The following is an 18,977-nucleotide window of genomic DNA, read 5'->3' on the forward strand; positions in this document are numbered from 1 at the left end:
TGCCATCTCAAGTTGGTGATTTTTTTTTCATTTTTTTTTCATTTTTGTTTCTCTGTCTCAGAATACCCACAAGTTGCAGGCCCAGACTCCAGGAGGAATAAAAAGGTTTTGTTTCTATCTCCCCAACCAGTCCCAGCAGGCAAATGCTACAAATTGGTGCATCTGGGTGGGGTCTTAGCCCAACCTGGCAACCAGGCACCATTGACTTATGCAAGCCTTGCAGCACTGGGCACTGGCACGGTAGCCTTGGACCCCTGCAGCTTGCAGCACATGAACCTGGCAGTCTCGGGGGGGGGGGGGGGGCTTACAGCCAAACATCAGCTGAATCGCAGGCAGACTTGCAGCTTAATGCAGTAACCTGCAGAAGCCTGGAAACCTTTAATTTACTGCAGGTAACTTTCCAGAAAATGGCAATGATTCTAGAGGTATACAGATATGACTATATAAATATGGAGAAAATGGTAACAACTGTGGGATGTAAATGGGATACAATTTTCGTTGTATAATTTTTAAAATTGTCTGCATTTGATATTTTTCTGAAATTAAAAAAAAGTGAGAAAAAAGGTTATGTTGTTGTCGTTGTTTATTGTAGGGTCTACTTCCAGCAATGTTCCCAAGGGTCAGGCTAGGTAGTTAGCTATGACCCTTAATTAAACTCCCCAGTCCCAAAGCAGGCATGAAGACTCTCCAATTTGTGCTACCTCTGTTAGGTGGTTTTGGATGATCACCACAAGAAAAATCAAAAAGAAAGATTTCCATCTAAAAAAAGGTGATTTTTTTTTTAATTTTGGCATTTTATCTTTAGAAAACAGACATTTGGAGCCTTCTGTTCTTAAGTTAGAATAAAATTTAAAAGGATTTCTTTGGTGGTATTACATGGTAAATGAGATTATTCAACATGAAAACTCACATCTTGCCATTTGGTGAAATTCAAACCTTGCACATACATATGTTATTTAAAAACAGCTAACATAATTTCCAATATTTATAAAACTCAAAATATTCTCTACTCTTGTTTTGGAGTAGAATAAAGGAATTTTGGTATTCCAGTAAATGTATGCCTGATAGTTAAACTGAGATAAGTCCTGTTTAAATTCTTTTCATCAATAATTTCTCCAAGATATTATGTATCTTAAAATTCTTTTCCTAATGATGATTAAGCATAGAATAAAAATCCATTTTTAGATAATATTATCAATAATAACTGTTGACACATATTTATTTCTACCTATATTGTACCAATTGTAACTTGCATTACAATTGAAATATTTTTAAATTCTCCAAACTAACTCCTACTGTTCTAGAATGATTCATTCTTCTCAGCATGTTTCAATTGCGAAAGAGAAAGTGTTTCATTCAGTTAACATTTCACTATGAAGTAGTTAGTTTCTTGCTTTCATTCATGAATTGTAATGCAAATTCACTTGCAGTTACAATTCTTAGGAAATATATTCTTTTTGTTTTGTTTTGTTTTGTTTTTTTTGGGCCACATCCGGAGGTGCTCAGGAGTTACTCTGGCAGGCACGGGGGACCATATAGGACACCGGGATTCGAACCAATCACCTTAGGTCCTGGATTGGCTGCTTGCAACGCAAATGCCACTGTACTATCTCTCCGGGCCCAGGAAATATATTCTAACATGAAAAATAAAATTCATAAAATTGATAAATTCATTACAAGTTTACTTTTACATTCTTTATTCCTATATTGGTAAAATTTAATTGAATTTATATCTCCTTATATCTGTTAAAATAACTCATTTTTTCAGAGTACATAATAATTGAAAGAATATTAGTTAATAAAGAAAAAGAGACAGAATAGTAAAGATGATATAGCACTTTAATTTGTGGTGGTTATGATAAAACATTGATCTGAATTCAGATATTAATTTATCTTCTAACACAGATTCAATTTTCTATTGACTTTCTGAGTAATTCCATCTTCCAGAAGATAAACAAAAACTTGTTTAGATTCAATAGATTAATTGGAGAACTTTTTATTCTGTAAAATTTAGTCATGATTTTTAATAAACTATTTTACCTTCTAGTAAATCATATATTTCATTTTTCTTTGTGATACTCAGAGCTTATTCCTGACTGTGCTCAGGATCTCTCTTGGCTCTGCTCAGGGAATCATAAGTAGAGCCAGGAAAAGAAACAGGGTTTGCAAACAAGCACCTTAATCTCTCTACTAATTCTCTGGTTATAAGTATTATATTTTGTTTAGGTTATATTTTTGTTTAGGCTGTAAATACTTGTCAGAGGTTAAGAAGCTTTATAAAAAATTTGAATGAGATGTTGGAGCAATAGCAGTGAGGTTAGAGCTCTTGTTTTATGCACTGCTGGATTTGATCTCTAAACTCAGAGTCAAGTCATCCCTGAGCACCACTGGGTGTGGCCCAAAAGCAAACTTTTTTTTTTCTTCCTCCTCTTTTGGAAGAAGGGTGGTTAGCTAGATCTGGTGATGCTTAGGGATCACCACTGACTAATTCCTGGATGGTTCAGGGAAACATATATGATTGATGTCATATAAGGATATGACATATAGCAGTCAAACCTGGGTCAGTCATGAGTAACTGAAGTGTCTTAGGATAAGTGATCGGCAACCAGCGGCTGACGAGCCACATTTGGCTCCTCACACTTTTAATTTGGCTCTTCTGTGTGCCGGGCAGCAGCTCCAAGAGTCAGGACTCCGCTCCTAGCCTCTGTCAGTGCGCGCCCTGTGTAGCTCTCAAAATAAATTTCAATCATGGTTTTGACGAGATTTGGCTCAGTTGAAAAAAAAGGTTGCCGACCACTGGATAGCTCTCAGTGCCAATTTGTCTCTTTTATCTGCATTAAATGGTGATATTTTCTTCATTCAATAATCTACTTTTGGTTTTGGGACATATTACTAATGGCAACATACAAAAAATAATATTGCACAGTAATTTGAAAACTCAGCTCTACAAGGGACCTTTAAATTGAAAGGTGGTTATCCATAATAGAGTCAATTTTCAAATAAATATGTTGTGACAATCAATGCATTGATATAGAGTATTACAAGCAGCTTAGAACCTAAAGCAATAGTAAACTTATAAAGTTGATTCCACACTAAGGAACATCCTATATCCAGTATGATTTGCAATCCTGTTAATGTTTACTTATGCACATCATTCAATCACCATACCCATAACCAGTGTACCTTCTTTGTTTATCAAAGACCTCTCTTCCAAATCCCCCAAACCAAAAACAACATTAACTCAATGGTGTGGATCAGTTTTCCCATTGTGTTGTCTTTGGCCCCTTGTTAATTCTTTCAATGCATCTTTAAATCTCACATATAATATGAGAGAGATCAATCTATCTATCCCTTTCTGATATCAATATGATATCCTCTAGATCTATTCGTGGTGCAGCAAACTGCATAATTTTGCTCTTTCTTAAAATGCCAGAGTATTCTATTGTATATTTCTATAAACTAAGATCTGATCCAGTCATTTGTAGTTGGCCATCTGGGGTGTTTACATATCCTGAATAGTGTACTAAATATGGTAATAAATTTATGAGTTATTTCTATATTCTATTTTCTCTATTTAATGATGAAAACTGAGGACATTCCCCCAAATAGTGGATGTGGTTTCTTTCTCACCACAAACCTACTAAAACTGGCAATTTACAGACTTTTTATATATGCAATTCTCACTGGTGAGAAATGAATGATCTTTCAATGTTGTTTTATTAGCATTTTCTTCATATTCCTGTTGACCATCCATATGTTTCTTGGGAATATTTTAGTTTGAAGATATATTATCTTTAAAATGCATTATCTGAATAATTCTAATATACCTGTTTTTAGTTATTTTATTTAATTTGACCTCTAATGATTACTTATTATACAATCATTAATATATTTTCTATCAAGTTTATGTTTGTTCCATAAAATAAATAAAGAAAAACTGTTATTTTCAATTCTCTGGAAAATGTCTACAAACTATTTATATAATAAAGTATGTGCAAAAAATTATGGATAACCTCAATTTCTCAGAAACAAAGATAATACAGGTTTGTTAGAAATAGGATAAGTCACTCAAGATTAATAATCACCAACTTTACAGATACTAATTACTGGTATTCTGTTTATATTTATAACAGTGTAATATTGTGATTGTGATTCCTTCTCTTATCTCATTTTCTATACTGAAAAACTTAACTTTAGAGATTGTAAATTAGCCTAGCCACAGAATTCATATATAACAGAATGAAGCTTTGAGAGAGAGCAGTATCATTTTGGAATTAGCTTCTTATTATAAAATTAAATTTACTTTATACTGTGAAGTATATTTTTATTTGACTAGACTCCCATTAATTTACAGTATACTTGGGTTTATATATCAGGCTTTTTTCTTTTTTTTTTTTCTTATTTTGGTTTTTGGGGCCACACCCGGCAGCTCTCAAAGGTTACTCGTGGCTCTGCATGCAGAAATTGCTCCTGAGAGAAAGGAACTCTCATTCACTGCTGGTAGGAATGCCATCTAGTCCAGTCTTTATGAAAAACAATATGGAGATTCCTCAAAAATACTAGAAATTTAGCTCCTATATGATCTAGCTATACCACTCCTAGGAATATACCCTAGGAACACAAAATTACGATTCAAGAATCCCTTCCTAAAACCTATATTCATTGCAGAGCTATTTACATAGCCAGAATCTGAAGGGAAAAAAAAAGACGGCCTTCAACAGATGATTGGCTAAAGAAACTGTGGTATATACACAATGAAATATTATGAAGCCATCAGGAAAGATAAAGTCATAAAATTTTCCTATACATGTATGGTCATGGGAACTAAAATAAGTCAGAGGGAGAGAGATAGAATACTCTCACTCATTTATGGATTTTAACAAAAATAATAGACATTATTGTAATAATGCCCAAAGACAATAGAGATGAGGGCTGGAAGGCTGGCTCACGATATGAATCTCACCACAAAGAGTGGTGAGTGCAGTTAGAGAAATAACCCGTATTTTCCAGCTTATAAGATGACCCTTAAACCCCTGAATAACTTCCTAAAAGTCTTAAATGTAAGTTAATTCTTAAAAGTAAGAGGAGGGCGGATCACTAGTCTCTGAATAAGTTTCAGAATTCCGTATATCGGCATATAAAATGACTCCCGACTTTTAGGAAGTTTTTATGGGTTGAAGGGTCGTCTTATACGCCAGAAAATATGGAACACTGACAACTATGATGACAATGTCAATGAGTGAGAGAAGTAGAAAGCATGTTTCAAACATAGGTAGGAGCTGGGGTAGGATGGAGTTGATGGGCATTGGTGATGGGAATGTTACAATGGTGAAGGAATGGTTTTTTTATGACTGAAACCTAAATACAATCATATTTGTAATCATAGTGTTTAAATAAAGATACTATTCAAAATAGAAATTGCTCCTGGCTCAGGGCCCCATATGGGATGCTGGAAGTTGAACTCACATCTCTCCTGGGTCATCCATGTGCTAGGCAAATTCCTACTACTGTGCTACCACTTTTGCCCCACAGGCATTATTTATTGTATGTTTTTATTGAGGATTTCATTATTTCTATCTAGTTCTAGGTTTACTAATTTTACTTTCCTCTTTGGGGGATATGAATAACAGCATATGTTAGTCCATATGGATATTCTGTGAGTCGAGTCTGATCAATTCGTAAAAGACTATTTTAATTATAACTGATCATATAATAATTAATTCAAACAATAGGGTACCAATTCATTTACACTTTAACAATGCCTTATGCCATTTCATTTGAAATAATTCAAAAATAATAAGTTTACATAAAGTAATAGTGCTACATTGTTTTTGTTTTCAAATATTTTACATATTTATAAATCAAATTTTTAGGTGTTTTTTTCATGTTTTAAAACTATGGGTTTCATTTTATAGCTTCTAAGACTATACAATATAAATTTTATTACATTCATTGGTCAAGCCACGGTATTTAAAGATAGGGCAGTAGATTTCACATTTTCATGAAATAAACTATAAAAGGTATATAAAGAGACTAACAAACACATACACATGGTTATGTGGAAACCATTATTTTGATAATTTGCCACACATACTAAATGACATTTCAATATACTCCCTATGCACATTTAATCTGATGCGGAAATTCAAATTATATTATACTTTTTGAGTCTCACATATCATTACAAACTGTAGTATATGGGATTTTAATGAAACAAGGATGCTTTCAACTATTCATAATATAAGAAGTGCTCCTTGGAGATGCTTTTACTCTCAACCATAAAAAGATTATGAAAATTATTAAAAGGAATTTCAGCAGGTGCCATAAATAAGACATGTGAGGTAAATTGTTGGTTTAAAATATTTTTTTTTTTTGGTTTTTGGGCCACACCCTGTGACGCTCAGGGGTTACTCCTGGCTATGCGCTCAGAAGTTGCTCCTGGCTTCTTGGGGGACCATATGGGGCGCCGGGGGATCGAACCGCGGTCCGTCCTAGGCTAGCGAAGGCAAGGCAGGCACCTTACCTCCAGCGCCACCGCCCGGCCCCGGTTTAAAATATTTAAGTATTCTTTCCTTCAAAGAATTATTAATAGCAAAAAAATTGAGAAAGAATACAAAACTTAGTTTGCAATTGTTGGCAGTGAAAGTGAACTATTTCAGTGAGCTGAATCTATTATTAACTATATCAAATATATCACTGGCATTTTAAAGAAATTAAAGTATTTCTTAATTTTATTCTTCTTTGAAGGCATAGTATAGGGTTACATCAGAGGCTTATTATTAGAATTTTAATATATTTGGAAAATAATAAAAATTAACCAGAGTCATTACAGTAAGTTGTTTGTTTTGGGGGGCCACACCCAGCAGTACTCAGTGGTTACTCCTGGTTCTACACTCAGAAATCACTGCTGGTGAGCTTTGGGACCAAACGGGATGACAGAGATCAAACATGGATCAGAGGCGTGCAAGGCAAATGCACTACCAGCTGTGCTATCACTCTGGCCCCCTACAATAACTTTTTGATATATTTTAAAGCACTAATATCAATAACAAAGCCAAACAATAAAGAGAAAATTAAGTGATAATTATATCATAATTATTTTAACATTTTGAATGTTTATAATTTTTAATTCAATATAATTTAGTAAACATGCATTTAAAACATCTCTGAAGGAAAATACTTTGCTAAATTTTAATGCAGTTAAACTATATTACATTTTAATGACTTTTGAATCTTCAACTATATTGGAAGAATACAATATGGAAAACAAAGTTGCTATGTTTGAAAAAATATATAAATTACTGTCTATATCAAAATCAATTTCTACAAAAGCATTTAAGAAAAACAAAGAGAAAAGCAGCAAAAAGAACAAAATATTCTTTATTGTTCAATTTCATAACAGTTACCCAAAACTCCTGTGAATAATTTACTTTAAAATCATTGCCTCTGTGGAAAAAAAATCATCCATATTCTTTTCAAATTCTCAAAACTTACTCCCAAATTATATATATTTAAAACACTTTAATGCATTTACTATGTTGTTTTCCTGCATACTTTAAATGAGTTTTATTTATTTTGAATTAAATCATTTTATTTAGGAAACATAAGAGTGGAGAACAAAAGAGATAATCCCATAAAGTAAAGGAAGAAAAATTATGTAGCCAGAACTGAAATGCAGGCAATTCAAGAATGGGATGACAGGCTGTATGTGCTTTGACCAGTAACAAGCATTATTCATGTTTTACAAACATGAGTTTAAAGAAATATGCATGTAGTACTTAAGTACTGGATCTGTAAAAAGCATGACATTAGCAATGATCATTTATTTAGATTTCCTAAATTACTCATAACTTCATTTGATAAAACCACCTTATAATATAAAAAGTTAAACTCAGGGACAGAGCGAGAGCACAGTGGTAGACCATTTGCTTTGAAAGTGGCCAACACAGGACAAACCGTAGTTTGAATCCCGCATCCCATGTGGTCCCCCAAGCCTGCCAGGAGCAACTTCTGAGCATAGAGCTAGGAGTAATCCCTGTGCACTGAAGGGTGTGACCCAAAAAGCAACAAACAACAAAAAAAGTTGAATTCATGAGCAAGCATTATCTTGTTCTATTTTTAAGTGATTAAACTCTACAAGAACCAATAAAAAGAAAAATGTTGAGTTTGATAGATTCAGTGACAAATTATTATGTTGGCACTAATTTCAGAGACATGATGCTCATAATGAATTTTTTGAGGCACAGTATTTCATGCCAGCAACTTACCAGCAAATTTGATATGGAATTTATTTTCAGGCTTTAAGATCTGGACATACAAAGGGCAATTTGGAGCAAAATCTTTTACTGCCCAGGCTCTCAAAATTGTTTGATGGTCCTGAAATAATAAAAACAAAACCACAGTATCACAAAATAAATTAAAAAATCTATAATATTCATAGTATAAATAATTTGTTTTTTAAATGGTCACATTCACATTCACCTTGTAATATCAAGCACACAAAAATACAAAGTGAGAACTTATGCTTAAAGGTGTTTATTATTTCTACAAATAATATCTTGAAATATCTTGTTCAGTCAGAACATATCTTGTTCAGTCAGTGACAATTATCAGCATACAGGATAATTATTAGCATATAGAAACCTACCCAAAGGTTAATATTAAGTCTCTTTTTTTTTATCCCCCCATTCACTATACATACCCGGCAAAGGGCCTGGGTTGAGGTGTATATGGGGTGCATTTACTATACCTCCTCTTTCCATATAGTCAGTGTAAAGAACACAGCCTGTGGTAATCATTGGGAGGTCTTATCTTTTCTTATTTTTTTGATTTATATATATATATAGAGAGAGAGAGAGAGAAATCACTTGGGATATTGGTGATGGGAATGTTGCACTGGTGAAGATTAAATCTCTTGATAAGCTTAAAAATAATTTCCATATTAAACTATTGTTGGTTAGAAGACATAAAATTTCAGTATAAACAAATATGTTTGCAATAACTTACTATTAAAATAGTTATCAAACTTTATTTTTTTCTGGTTATTGTGCCACAGCTGCTGATGCTCAGGGATTACTCCTGGCTATGCATTCAGAAATCGCTCCTGGTTTGGGGGGCCATAAAGAACACCAGGTGATCGAACCACGGTCCATCATAGGCTAGTTCATGCAAAACTGATGTCTTATGGCTAGTGCCACCTCTCTGACCCCAACAATCAGACTTTTCCTTTAAAAAAATTGATCCTTAAAATAATTTTAATATAGTATTTAATATTGGTAAAAGGGAATGATTGAAGTGAATGTGCAAGTAAAGAATACATTTACTATTTTACATAGCAGTAACAGCAAGCATTTTGATGTGTGTGCACATTGAAGGGATCAATCATTTTCAGTAAAATAAAATCAAGGATGTTTAATAAATAATGCTAAAATTGAGAAGAAATGATAACCCTGCTTAACATGCAATACTGTACACAATGTTCCTGAATAAATACTTATATTACTAAAAAATAAAGCAAATCATTAGGGAAATAGGTCACAATTAACTAACAATGCATATTCTAGAGTAGCACTTCTTATATAGCAGTCATTACTCATATGTGGCTCTAAAATCTGCTTCAACTATAATGATCTAAATTCAGTTCCCTAGTTACACTGGATTCATTTCAAGTGGACAATAAGATGTTGACATCAATACAGGAAGTTCTATTTCAAAATGCTGTTAGGGAAAGAAGAAAAATGATTAAATCATACAAGCAGATACAAGTTACTCTTTATACGAAGGTAAAAAGAAGCTTATGTTCATGGCTCATAAGTGTCAAGTCCTTTGGAAGTTAACAAATAGTAGACCAAAATTCCTAAAGAAGGTGAGGTTTGCCTACCGGCTCACCAATCACAACAAGGTTAATTTTAAAAGTTATCATGACTGAGGCACGGGTGTTAAATATCTTTCTGGGAAAATGGCAAAACCCTGAAAAGGGATAGGCAGAGAAGAGAAATAAAACATTTGTGTACAAATTTGCAAAGCGGGAGCCAGAGACCCCACAGAAATTGGAGAGCACATACTATGCCCAAGCTTCCAAGTTCCATCTCCACTACCACTTGGTTCCCTTGAGCACCACCTCTTTGTGTGGTCCCAGTGACCTCTGAGCTAACAGTCTTTAAAGATTCCTATAGACCACCATTGAAACAAAACTAGAAACATAAGCTATATATATGTGCTTGGGGCAGGAAAAAAAAAGAAAGAAATCTCAATGCAATGTGAATCACTCACACCTGATAGAATTGGCACTTGAGTCAATCCAAAGTATACCTACTTGAGAGCATCTATGGTCTTTGAAGAATACAATAGAGTGCAAGAAGGCAGAACCTAACATAATATCTATAAGTAATTCCAACATTGCTCAATGGAGAAAATTTCAGGAAATGGATTCCAGTAGATATTAGTTTCTATCAGATGTTCTGTGACTAACATAGACAACCATTTTCTTTCAGGAAAAGAAACCACTTGGCATCCTCCATCCCCCTAACCCCCTAAATGTGTATTTTATTGAAGGGGAAAAAAGGATCCCCAATTATATATCAGGCTAATATTGTCAACTCTCCCTGGATAATTCTGATACCAAGCAATACTTTAGTATCGTCCCTCTGAGAGACACTCATCTAGTTAATCTAAATAGTCAACTAGCAGACTAGAACTAAAAGCAATGGCTTTATTTATGCAATGAGATAAAAACATGCTAATGATAAAACTTGAGTAACAGATTTTTCATTTTTTTAAATGAAACATCTGAGGGGAAAGATCTACATTGACTTTGAAAGAGAAATTATTCAGGAGAGAAGTCATGAACATGGTCATAGATCAGATGGATTTAACCAATTTGTAAAACAAAGATAAAAAGAATTGAGAGAGGAACAAAGTTCAGGGGCTTTAAAAACAATACAAAAAGGCCTTGTGTAATGCAATTACATGTTCAAAAAGATAAAAGAGAATATAGGACAGAAATGAGTGGAAGAATAATAACCAGAGACTTCTCAAATTGTAGCCCTGTCCAGGAAGACTCTCAGATGACCTGGTAGCAGTTCAATGCATGAAAACAGGAGGTAGTGCTGCTCTAGCTCCACAATGCAGGGGTTACTCAGGACACCCTGGTGATACTCAAGGAACTCTAGGGGCACATTGGCAGGGCTAGAATACCTTCAGGGCCAAACCTATCAGGCTCAGGTTCTCTGGCACTGCACCTGAAATGCATGCAATACTGCATGCATGACCAGTAAGTCAAGGATCAACACTTGTATGGTCTGCCCTTTAAGCTCTTTATGATCTCTCTGACACTAACCCCTCAGTTTATAAAGCAAATACATTTGTAAGTTCCACAGACTCAGCAAATCCTACACTGCATAAAAAATGCCAAATATGCACAACATAGTTAAATTATTGAAAGCTTGAGTTAAATGCTTTCACTTGGAAACAGCTAAAGACTCATCAGAAATCCTAGAAATGAGGTGAGAATGGATTAGCATCTTATACTTTCAAATAAGAAAGAGAAGAAATATTTGAGACCAAATTCTTCAATGAACTTCTCATACAATGAAATCTAAGAAAAATGTCCTTCAAGGAAAATAATACTATAACTAGAAGGCAAAGAAACTTCTTACAGCCAAAGGCAAATAATAGGGTTAAAGCTAATACTTCAGGAATCAAAGCAATCAGAAATGAAGATTTAGGCGAATACAAAAATAACATTTTAATCTATATTTTATAGTTTCATAGGTAATTTTTAATTAATAAAATTATAATTGAATCATCATGAGATAGTTACAACACTATGATTGAGTTTATTATTCAATGTTCAAACACCCATTCCCTTTACCAGTGCATATTTCATACCACCAATGTACCCAGTTTCCCTCTTGCCCTCTCCTCACTTCGCACCTCTCTGTTGTCTGTATGACAGACACTCTCTTTGTCTGTCTGTCTCTCTTTTTCCATTTATCTATTTTAGCACTGTAGTTTCCAATACTATTACTGAAGGGGTATCATGCAGATAACTACTTCCTTTCAGCACTCAGTTCTTAGCCAGAGTGACCATTTCCAACTCTTATTGTCATTGTGGTTCCTTCTCTTTTAACAATTGTTTTTCTATTTATTTGACTACTATAGGAAACTGACTAAGAAATCCAAATGCATACTAAAGGGAATGATTTGGAAAAGGACCAAGTTTTCTTGAAAATAATGAACTGAGGCCAGAGATGACCAGTAAAGCATTTACTAAATTATATTTCTGGATTAAATAAAAAGTAAGTATTAGAGTCAGAAAGATAGTATAGGGGTTAAAGCACTTTCTTTCCTTGCACATAACCTACTATATTAAATTTCCCTGAGCCTGGACAGGGGTGATTCCTGAGTAAAACCCAGGCACTGCTGGGCATAATGCTGTGGTGCACAAACTAAAACAGAAGATGATTTTAGAACTAGTTAGTAACCATCATTAAAAAGACTAAAAAGAAAACAGCAAAGCCTAAATGCATTAGAGACATTTTATTTGCAAATAAAATAACAGAAATGTTTCACTCTACCATAAGATGTGCTCTTAAAGACTTGTTGAAAGCTAAGCTTCTCTTGTGATATTTACATTCTGGATGTTAAATTTTGCAATGATGAAAATTTAAGTACATGAATTTCTATATTACAACCTATTTCTGCAAAAACTTGAATATTTTTCTTTGCTCCTGAAGCTTTCTTACAATTCTTGGAAATGAAATAAAAAATATTTAATAAAAGATAAATAAGAATACTATTAGTAACAACTAAAATCAATTATAGGTAAAGTATAAATTTTAGTAAGCACATACATGTGACATCTCACAAAAATCCTGTAAGGCAATGACTATTAAATACAGATTACACATTAATTAAGATTATTTAATCATTTTAATTAATGTTAAATAAAAATATCTAGTCCATAGGCTTACACACCTTATTCTGTGTCATGACAAATTCAAAATTCGCCTAGACAGAATTAAATAATTAGGGAGAACATTAATTAAAACTGTTACTAGAGAAAGTTTGAAGTCAACTCCTCAGATACAAACATTTGGAAGAATTTTAATTCTGAGAAGAATAAAGCTGGATGAGTTGAGAAGGTTGTCTTTTGCCAATTGCCTATTAAAAGCAGATACCCCTGTTGCATAGAAAACAGAGACAGATGTGCTAACTGCTGTGACCTAAAGGATGGGCCCAAGTCCTGGAAAAGGGCATTTCAGACTTTTATACTTAGTGATTCTTTAGAAGACTAATATTAAAGGGACAAGGAAAGAATATTTTTGGGGGGGTTTGGTTTTTGGGCCACACCTAGTGATGCTCAGAGGTTACTACTCCTGGCTATGCACTCAGAAATCGTGCCTGGCTTGGGGAACCATATGGGATGCCTGGGATTGAACCTAGGTTTGTCCTGAGTCAGCCGCATCGCAAAGCAAAAGTTCTACCACTTCGCTATCACTTCAGCCCCTGGTAAAAAAAATTTTTAATTAATGTTGTCTATAATCATTAGCCTATGGAAAAAGTGATAACAACCAGTAGTTACAAAGAAACCTAACATGAAATCAAACTGAAGGAAAATCTAAAGCCATTTTGTCCATTTGACTTTATCTATATGTTGTAGCTCTTAGAGAAAATTTCTACCATGCCACTGATTTTTCACTTAAATATCAAGAACATTCATTTCCTTCTTGATTATATCATTCATTTTTGAACATATGAAATCTTTAGTATACAAACAAGCATTGAACACTTGGACAGTAATTTCTTCATGTCAACTTTGAAGCAGCATGAGAAAAAGCTGCAAAAAAAAATCTTTACAACTGTACATTAAAAAAATATTTCACTATCTACTGCTATGCTCAATAGCTGAGATCTCTCCACACTATCATAAGATTAAAAAAAAAACAGTAATTCATATATTCATGTATAGAGGAGATTCTAGGGGAAAAACAAAGCTCTCTAAAATGACTCAAGCTATCAAAACAAGGTTCATTTTTACCTAACAAAAAAAGAAGATGATGAGACAGAAGGTGATCAGCTTTGGGATATTATCTGGAAAAGCAAAGGAAGGCTGGTCAGTAGATCTAAGTCCAATGCTTGCTTCATTAAGAGTTTCTGACTTATAGGGCCAGTGCGATAGCTCAGCAATAGGGTGGTGTCCCATATGGTCCCCAAGCCAGGAACAATTTCTGAGCACAAAGCCAAAAGTAACCCCTGAGTGTCAAGGGTGTGGCCCCAAAACAAAACAAAACAAAACAAAAAAATTCTTTCACTGGCCCTTTAATATTAGTCGTCTTCTAAAGAATCACTAAGTACATAAGTCTGAAATGCCTTTTACCAGAAGTTGAGTCAATACAACCAAAAAAAAAAGTTTCTGACTTAGGCATCCATTACCTCTTAAGCCAGAGTTAATGGTGTTATATTTACAAATGGAAATTTCTCTAGTAAATACAATTTATATAAATTTATATGTATATAGGTGTCATATTTGGGTAATTTCCTATATCTGAATTTTGTTTGTTTTATATATAACATTTTTGTTGTAAGATAGTTACATTATGTATAGTCTTGATTTCTGATTAAGTTCTGCTACAATCAGAAAATAATTTTAATTATTCTAATTAATTTTGAATTCTTTATATTTTTGTCTTCAAAATCTATTCAATTTCTGTGAGTGTACCATAAATTTTAAAAGAATGTGCATTCTAACAGTATTAACATTATTAAAGTAACTTGATCTGGTTTTTGAAAAGGTATTCAAGTTTTAATACCATTTTTAATTTTAATTTAATCTATTAATTATTCAAAGAAAAAGAATAAAATTTCTAGCAATGGTACCTTTTTCACATTCTTCTAGTCTTTCATTTTATACTTGAAAGAATTAATATTTTGTTATAAGGTAAAAAGTTTAGAATAGTACTACCTCCTTAATGGGTTTATCCTTATAAAAGTACCAAAATATGAACAGTTCTTCTCTTTTAAATTTTCTTTTGCACCTTAACAGAGTAAATCCAAGTATCATTTAATAAACATTAATATTTCATCAGTTTGTCATTAACTGACTTTCAACAAATTATTTGCTCTTTTAATTTCTGTTCTTTTAATTTTTCTTTTACTTACATTGGAATGAAGGTCCTTGCCTTTTAGTTATTTATTTTGATCCATTCTTAATTAATATTATCAAAATAGTTGGCTTTGACCCTACTAATCTTGATATTTGTTTTCCAATGCACCCATTTTTTCTTATTCCTCTTTTCCTGCTTTTTGCTGGTTTCAGTAAATATTTTTAGTTTCTCATTTGGTGTGTTTTTAAATCTTGATTACAGGTCATTTTCAACTTTCTACGTATACAGACATATAATTAGACAAAATTTCCTTCTGCAAAAAAAAAATGTCATATGATCTTATGTATCCAAGATGGGAACTTTACTAGGAAGCCACATCCTTGGCCCGAAAAGGCAAATTTTGATCCTGTAAAATTGTACAGGAGGGCTGATGAAAGAGAGAAATACAAAGTATTTTCCCACCAATTGAAATCACAAACAGATCCTACGTAATTTAATGGATTTGACATAAATTGTATATTTTAAGGAACATACCTTGGATATAAAATAGTAGAACAAAAAATTCATGGTCAAACACACACATACAAATATTTTATTTTGATAAGCTCACCAAGTAGAAACACTTTTATTTGCAAATTGTGACCCATCTGAAGAGTAAGGTTTCATCATGATGGGAAGCATTTTTATGCAAAAGAAACCATGTGGAAATTGGAGTGACCTGAATAAAATCCAGAATCTACCACTCTGAGAAATCTAATAACAACTCTAACTTTGTATTTCTCCTCTATAAAATAATGGTGCCTTGTATTAAAGAACAAAACATGCACAAAACACTTGACTCTGTGAACTATTCACAGAATGTCAAAAACATTGGATTACCTTTTTTTTTGTTTTTATTCAACTTTAAATTTCAAGCTAAAATTTGCATACCAACAGTAAGAAATTGATTAAAATCTTCTATATAAATAAAAGTTCAACATATTTATGGACTATTATTATTACCCTATTATAATTCTAATGTGATTTTAAGGGAATAAATGGGTATTCTCTTTAAAAAATCACGCATTCCAAGCTTCATTCTTTTTAATTAAAATTTGTCTATAATCATTAGAAAATGATTTATGAGCTCAGTGAATCTATACTTAGTGAGGTTTCAAAATGATTTTGGTCATTCAATATAAAGAATAAAAAAGTGTACTAAGTGGCACTTTCAAATCCATGAACACCACGCCATTCTTTAATAAATTACATGAAATTTTATGGGAGAATGCATTTATTTTTAAAATATTACTAAGTCCAAAGAAAATCCCTTGAAATACCTATTACTGTTTCATCTGGCTGTTATTCACAACTCCCACTTTCTCTACAATCCGGAAGAGAGTACACAAACTACAGCTCAGCGTGGTGGCATTTTGACTGGTTATAAAACTGTCATTAAAATAACAAAGGAATCCATTTATTTTATTTTGCATCATCAGCACTAATAGATAAAAACGCATTGTTCAAAAGAGTGAGCAATCAAAAAATTTAAATATTTAACTGTCAAAGAAAATAATACAAAGGAACCTTTTCAAAATCTAACAAAATGATTTAGAGCCACACTTTGAAAAACTTATTTTAAAGCATACCTAATTGTAAAAAATTGAACCAGGCAGGCTTTAAAACAATTATGTTTCCATATGAGAAATCATCTTGATTTAAGTATGCATAGATATAGCCATAATATGTTGCAAGATGAAGCTTAATAATGAAAATTATTCTTGAAATGCTTCTTCTTAAATAAACATTTATAATAGAAGCATTCTAAAATATTTTGTACTTAGAAAATCAAAAAATATTTATGCATTACTTTCAGAATTACACATGGAATTAATGGGAAGGAAAGAAGTAAATGTGTCCAATCTTATTTATTCAATGTGGGGGTTTATATTAATTGAATTTAAAATTTTGTTCGCTCTTTTTTTTATTTTTTTATTTTATTTTTATTTTTGGGTCACACCTGGAAGTGCTCAGGGGTTACTCCAGGCTCTGTACTCAGAAATCGCTCCTGGCAGGCTTGGGGACCATATGGGATTCCAGGTTAGAACCACCATCCTTCAGTATGCAAGGCAAGCGCCCTATCTCCATGCTATCTCTCAGGCCCCTTTTATTCACTCTTTTAAGCAAAGGAAAACTCCTTTGTTTTTTGTCAGTCCAATTGTCAGTATTGTCAGTCCAATTGACCCTCCCTGTTGATTCTCTTGATCTAATAGTGGTTTCAACACTATATGTCAACTTATATTGAAGAATGTACAGTTATTTTTGTTCTTTTTTATATAAAATCTTCATTTAAGCACCATAATTACAAGCATAATTGTATTGGGTTTCAGTCATAAACAGAACACACACCTTCACCAGTAAAACATTTCTACCACCAATGCTCCCCACCCTCCTTCCTAATTCCTGCCTGTATTCAAGACAGGATGTCTAATTCTCTCATTCATTAAGATTTTCATAACAATTGTTAGTGTAATTATTTCCCTAACTGCACTCACCACCCTCTATGGTGAGCTTCATATTGTAAGTGGTCCTTCCAGGCCTCATTTCTATTGTCTCAGGGAATTATTACAATAATGTCTTTAATTTTTCTTAAAAACCAAAGATGAGTGAGACTATTTCTGTTTATCTCTCACCCTCTAATTTATTTCACTTAGCATAATAAATTCAATGTATAAAACATATAGAAAAATTTTATGACTTCATCTTTCCTGACTGCTGCTTAATACTCCATTGTGTATATATACCATAGTTTGTTTAGACATTCACCTGTTGAAGGGCATCTGGTTGTTTCCAGAGTCTGGCTATTGTAAATAGCTCTGCTTATGAATATAGGTGTGAGAAAGGGGTTGTTTCCTTAAAGGCTGGACTAGGTGGTATTCCCATCAGCAGTGAATAAGAGTTCCTTTCTCTACATATCCCCACCATCACTGATTGTTCTTGTTCTTTGTGACGTGTACTAGTCCTTTATTGTGAGACAGTACCTCATTGTTGTTTTGATTTGCATCTCCCTGATGATTAGTATTGTGGAGCATTTTTTTATGTGCCTTTTGGCCATTTGTCTTTCTCCTTTGATTAAATGACTTTTTAATTCTCCCCATTTTTTGATGGGGTTAGGTTTTTTCCTTGTTAAATTCTGTCAGGACTTTGTAGATGTTAACCCCTTATCTGATGGGTATTGGGTGAATAGTTTCTCCCACTCTGTGGGTGGCTTTTCTATCCTAGGCACTATTTTTGTTGAGATGCAGAAGCTTCTCAACTTAATATATTCCCATCTGTTTATCTCTGCTTCCACTTGTTTGGAGAGTGCTGTTTCCTCCTTAAAGATGCCTTTAGTCTCAATGTCATGGAGTGTTTTACCTATGTGTTGTTCTATATACCTTCAGGCCTGATTTTAGGTTTTTAATACATTTGGATTTGACCTTTGTGCATGGTGTTAGATGGGGGTCTGAGTTTGCTTTTTTGCAAGTGGCTAACCAGTTGTGCCAACATCACTTGTTGAAGAGGCTTTCCTTGCTCCATTTAGGATTTCTTTCTCTTTTATCAAAGATTAGTTGATTGTATGTCTGGTGAACATTCTCTGAATTCTCAAGTCTATTCCACTGATCTGAGGATCTGTCTTTATTCCAATACCATGCTGTTTTATTTTGTTTTTCTGGGGGGGGGGCACACCCGTTTGATGCTCAGTGTTACTCCCGGCTAAGTGCTCAGAAATTGTTCCTGGCTTGGGGGCACCATATGGGACGCCTGGGGATCAAACTGTGGTCCTTCCTTGGCTAGCACTTGCAAGGCAGACACCTTACCTTTATTGCCACCTCTCCGGCCCCATACCAT

The 18,977-nt window shown here is 33.5% G+C and overlaps 1 protein-coding gene and 1 non-coding gene across 2 annotated transcripts in view; both read right to left on the reverse strand.

Moving 5' to 3' along the window:
• Window positions 1–18,977, reverse strand: part of KCNT2 (potassium sodium-activated channel subfamily T member 2) — a 359,575-nt gene that overhangs the window by 137,184 nt on the left and 203,414 nt on the right. The window contains 1 exon segment of the mRNA XM_049769750.1: window positions 8,268–8,376. Within this exon segment, the coding sequence (XP_049625707.1) occupies window positions 8,268–8,376 (109 nt within the window).
• Window positions 8,675–8,807, reverse strand: LOC126005112 (small nucleolar RNA SNORA51). The gene has a single exon (XR_007494289.1). It is a non-coding gene; the product is annotated as a small nucleolar RNA SNORA51 (small nucleolar RNA).

Source organism: Suncus etruscus, chromosome 3, assembly GCF_024139225.1.
Source record: "Suncus etruscus isolate mSunEtr1 chromosome 3, mSunEtr1.pri.cur, whole genome shotgun sequence".
Taxonomy (NCBI): domain Eukaryota; kingdom Metazoa; phylum Chordata; class Mammalia; order Eulipotyphla; family Soricidae; genus Suncus; species Suncus etruscus.